The sequence below is a fragment of the Mandrillus leucophaeus genome, unplaced genomic scaffold, assembly GCF_000951045.1.
Source record: "Mandrillus leucophaeus isolate KB7577 unplaced genomic scaffold, Mleu.le_1.0 Scaffold201, whole genome shotgun sequence".
NCBI lineage: Eukaryota > Metazoa > Chordata > Mammalia > Primates > Cercopithecidae > Mandrillus > Mandrillus leucophaeus.
In genome coordinates, this window is record NW_012102044.1 from 418,007 (window position 1) to 423,069 (window position 5,063).

General features: G+C 50.2%; 1 protein-coding gene across 1 annotated transcript in view; it reads right to left on the reverse strand.

The window, feature by feature from the left end:
* Positions 1-3,653: 3,653 nt before the first annotated feature.
* Positions 3,654-5,063, reverse strand: part of LINC00452 (long intergenic non-protein coding RNA 452) — a 5,855-nt gene continuing 4,445 nt past the window's right edge. Inside the window, exons 4-6 of the mRNA XM_011979447.1 lie at positions 4,295-4,340; positions 3,814-4,011; positions 3,654-3,684 (exon numbers count right to left, since the gene is read on the reverse strand). Coding sequence (XP_011834837.1) covers positions 3,654-3,684; positions 3,814-4,011; positions 4,295-4,340 — 275 coding nt within the window. The remainder of the gene's footprint in view (positions 3,685-3,813; positions 4,012-4,294; positions 4,341-5,063) is intronic.

The following is a 5,063-nucleotide window of genomic DNA, read 5'->3' on the forward strand; positions in this document are numbered from 1 at the left end:
GTAGTCAGGTGGGATTGCCATGAGGGCTGGAGAGAAGAGACAGGCAGAGGACACAGCCTGGGAGCATCTGCAGTCCGGGCAGGGGCGGGAGCAGCCTTCGGGGTGGTGGGTGGGAAGAAGACAAAGGCAGAAAGGGTTATCCAGGACTCAGGAGAGAAGAGGCAGGTCCTGAGTTGTTTACCAAGAATTTACATTAAAATAACACAAGCTAGGCTGGGTGTTGTCACACCTGTAATCCCAGCACTTTGGGAGGCCGAGGCAGGCGGATCATTTGAGGTGAGTGGTTTGAGACCAGCCTGGCCAACATGGTGAAACCCTGTCTCTACTAAAAATACAAAAAATTATCCAGGCGTGGTGGCGTGTGCCTGTAATCCCAGCTACGTGGGAGGCTGAGGCACGAAACTCACTTGAATCTGGGAGGCGGAGGTTGCAGTGAGCTGAGACCACACCACTGCACTCCAGCCTGGGGGACAGAGCAGGACTCTGTCTCAAAAAAAATAAGCTATTGATGGGCTATATATTGTTAAGCTGTAGGATGTGGGTTGTCGTGTCCAGTATAGCATTGTTCGATTAATTTACAGCCTCTTGTGGCAACAGCAAGCAGTTTCCAGAGATGAATATGCAGCTTGAGTATGCAGGGCGGATAGGACATGACGGCTGCCTCATCTTAACGCCTCGGGCCTGATAATTTAAAAGGACTCACAGTCCTCAGATAAACATGACTTTCTTTTCTCATGAGGAAACACAGAAGGTGGCTAAAAGGTACCTGTTTCTCTCATGACACCCATCCTATCAGGTTTTTGTTTCCCACACCGCCCAGTTTTCCAACTCCTTGGACGCCAGCTGGATGTCCTGGAATTCCATTCAATTCTGAGACTCACCACCTGGGTGGCAGTGCACCGTCCTCCCTCCCGGCATCTGGATGAGTTCACCACCCTGGGAGTTCCTGGAATCCCGTCATTTAGGATGGCTGTGGAGGTTCCATTACGTAGGCATGGGGCTGCGGGAGAGTTTTCCGCTCAGCCTTACAAGCGTTCGCTGAAAAGGCAGCTCACAAAAGGCAGATTAACTGGAGAAAAGGCACACAGGTTAATGTGTATACAAGAGGGCCTTCAGAAAAATCGCTCATTTTTATGCTTAGGTTCAGTGAAGTATGGGCAGCCTTGTAGAAACAGGACTGGATGCTTGGCTGGATCGGATGCTAACGGACTGAGTGGGAAAACCCAGCCTGGCCTCTGTATGTCTGGATTCTCCTCGGCCTCTCTGAGCAGCGCCCTCTCCTGGGTGTGGGTGGGACCCTCTCTGGAATGGGGGTCTTAGGAGCTACGGCCAAGCCAGGGAGGTCAGACCATTTCTTTACGGCCAGTTTGTGGACACGGAGGCACAGGGAAAATCAGAGCCCTAATTTTTGGTTGTTTGTCTGGCTTTGGGGAAGGGGGCTCTGGTTTCTAGGACCCACTGTGGGGAAGAAGGATTCCCGTTTCTGTGGCACCTTGAGTGAGGGTGGTACTGAGAGACAGAGGTGGGAGAAGCTCAGAGAGAAACGTGCTTCGGAGGCTGCTGCGGAGGCCCTCATTTTGGAGTATGATCTTCTGAGCCCCAACATACGCACCAAAAATAGCGTCCTAAGGCCCCCAGTGACTGCATGGACCCCCTCTTGGACAAGGGGACCCCAGAGAAACCTGGAAAACAGTTCCTGGCCACAATGGTTTTCATTAACAGAATAATTGGTTAAATTCTTGGCCATCGGTAATCAGTTCCATCTCCAGCTCCTGTCCTCTCTCCCCTCTCACTTCCTGGAGGTTGGGGTGGATCTGAAAGTTCTCACCTGTAAGTCCTGCCTTGGTCTTTCTGGGGAGCAGTCCCTTCCTGAAGCTGCCCAAGGGTCATCAGCTCTGTCCTCTCGTCAGCACACGAAAGACACGCTCACCACTCAAGAGGTTCCAGGGCTCTTAGAAGCTCTGGTGTTGGGAATCTGGGACGAAGACCAAATCTATATGTTGTTATTATCACAATACTATGGCAACGGTCTGCAAACCAGGAAGAGAGTCTCACCAGACGCCAGCCATGCTAGCACCCTGATGTTGGCCTTTCTGCCTCCAGGACTGAGTGAGAGAATGTTTGTGGGGTGAGCCCTGGTCTGTGGTGTGCTTTACGGGCGGGACCCCTGTGAGCCCCGAGTCAGCACTTGCTGCCTCCCTGCTCTCAGAGGCACGTGGCCTTTCCCTGTGGAGGGTTGGGTGAGATTGCCCTTGCACTGACAGCAACTGAAGAAGGATTGAGGGCCCTAGATCTCTGGGTGCAGGGCGCCTGGTGAAATGACCTGCCACGCATGACTGATTTTCAGCCAAAGATCACTTGTAGCTTACCAAATATGCCAGACCAAAAGCTAAAACCAAAAGTTGAGAGAGAATCTTCATTTTACAAATGGAGAAATCAGAGCATCCTAATGGTGAGCGACTTGTTTAAAAAGGAAAATTCTGTATGGCTGTGGGTCTGCAGCTGCTGTCAAAGGATTGCTTTCAGTAACTTGCCAGTAATGGTGGAGCAGTTGTGCTTGCTTCCTAGTCAGAGAGCATGTCAAATAAAAGAACCCTAATTTTGGAATTTTGAGTTCAATTCCTAGCTCCTGAAAAATGATTTCAAACTTAGAAATTGGTTCCAGCAACATTATGAGTCAAGAATGAAGGTAGAATAAAGATATTTTCTGGCATTCAACCTTCCAAAACATTTACCTGTTTAAACTTCTTTTAGAAAGTTACTTGAGGATGTGCTCCAGCAAAATGAAGGAGAAAATAAAGAGGAAGACCTGGGATCCAACAAATAGTGGATTCAACTGAGAAAAGTTGTGGAGGGAAGTCCCAGGAGGAGAGCTGCACACTGGATCCGAGAGAGTGGCACAATGGAGGCTGCACATGGGGCTCATCCTGAGGAGACGCCCTGGCATAATGGAGCACTAGGGGTGAAGGCAGATAGAAGATAGCTGGGAGACTATGAACACACATGAGCATGTATTGTGAGAAAAAAAAAGTCAAAACTATCAGGGTGGGCAAAGGGCAAGGGGAAGCTGTTGATGGAATGAAAAATAACCATCATGCTTTGTTTGGCTCAGTAATAAGCAATATTAACTTAGTCATGAAAATGTAAATACTAACTATAGACTTAACTAAAAATAGAGATATAATTATAGTGTGGATGTGGAAGTAGGGGAGATGGAGCTAAAATGCCTGTCCAGCAGGAAATAAACAGATAATGTCTAAAAAATGGATAAGTCAAGCAACAAAAATAGAGGCATATGATTTTGTGATAAAACAGTCATGACCAGAAGGAACAGCTTTAACAGGGACAAGTAGTTGCTTTTGCAAAAAGAGAATTAGGACGTGGCTGGGTGGGAGGCAAGTGACTGTCAGCTCCAGGATCCACATCTGGTCCTGCTTTATTCCACAGTTCAAGTGTATTGTGTAAAGATCGATATTTTAATTAAAGTGTAATAAGGTGAGATAATTAAATAGTAAAAAAATTAATAAATAAAACAAAGCTGCCCATTCCCGTACCTCGTTGCTCAGCTTCCCGCAGCCCCCAGGCCCCACCCCGAGGGCTTCCTGCAGGACAGAGCACATTGCAGCTGCCACAGCAGGAACTGGATGCACTGGTCAGTCACAAACCACAAAGCAGAACTGGAAGCTAGTGGAGTGGGGGAAATATTTGCAGTAAATATGACACAAAGATTAATAGCTACTTATAGATTTCACATCTATTAAGGTTCGTCTGTAAAATCACTGTGGTTGGGGTTTGGAACACAGAGACACTCACACATGAAGCAGTGTTGAATACACGGGAAAGACACAGTCGTATGTGCAGGGCACACAGGAGCAATGCAGTGGGCACGGGTCAGCACACATGGCCCAGGAGATGCAGGGAAGCCGAGCACCACTCTGCCCACTCGAATGCCCAGCTCTGCACTCGGCAGCCACGGCGAAGAGGGCAGCCTTGGAAGCAATCTGACAAAACCTAGGGGTGAATACAGGAGTTCACACCTTTGACTCACTCTCCCACCAGAAAGTCACGACAGGAGGAATGATGAGGCTCTGGGTGGCAAATGCATAACAGGAGACAATCCAAATATCCAGCAACGAGGCATTAAGTAGATCAAGGCACATCTATTTGTGGCTTATGAGTTACTGGGTGGACGTGGGGTGGACACGGGGAGCCCACTGGGCCGTAGCCCCCATCCTCCATTCCCACCACACCCCACGGCTCCCTCCTCACTGGGGTGGACCTTGTACAGTTCTACCATCCAGCAGCCATGTAAGTATCTGCCAGATTAAATTCCACATCCACTGAAGGATGAAGACAGCAGACAACACTTTAGGCAGATTTCCCCCTCTAGTCTCTCTGTGAGCTCCACCTGCAGGCGCTGCCTGTAGGGCCTGGCATACTCAGGGCCTGGCAGACTCAGGGCCCAGCACACACGGGGCACAGCACACTCAGGGCCTGGCATACACAGGGTCTGGCACACACAGGCCCAGCACACTCAGGGTCCAGCACACTCAGGGCCTGGCACACACAGGATCTGGCACACACAGTGCCTGGCACACACAGTGCCTGCCAGCCACAGGCCCAGCACACGCAGAGTCCTGTACACTCAGGACCTGGCGCATACACGGTCCAGCACACACGGTGCCCGGCACACACAGGGTCCAGCACACACAGGGTCCAGCACACTCAGGGCACAGCACACTCGGGGTCTGGCACACTCAGTGCCTGGCACAGTGGGGGCAAAACACACACAGGGCATGGCACACTCAGGATCTGGCACACTCAGGGGTTCCAGGGCTCCAGGATATTAATGCTGGTGCCTGGAGTTCTTAGGGGTGTCTGGGGGCACAGAAGAGGGGCTGGCTGGGCCTCCTGGACAGGGTGAGGGTGGGGCGTCACATTCTGTTTAGAAAATAAGGAGTGTTTTTAAAAAGCAGTAAAAACCGTAAAAGGAAACCCCTCAGGGCCACATCTTGAGGTTTACCTGGACGTGACCCTGAAAATACATGTCCGTGTCTTTCCCA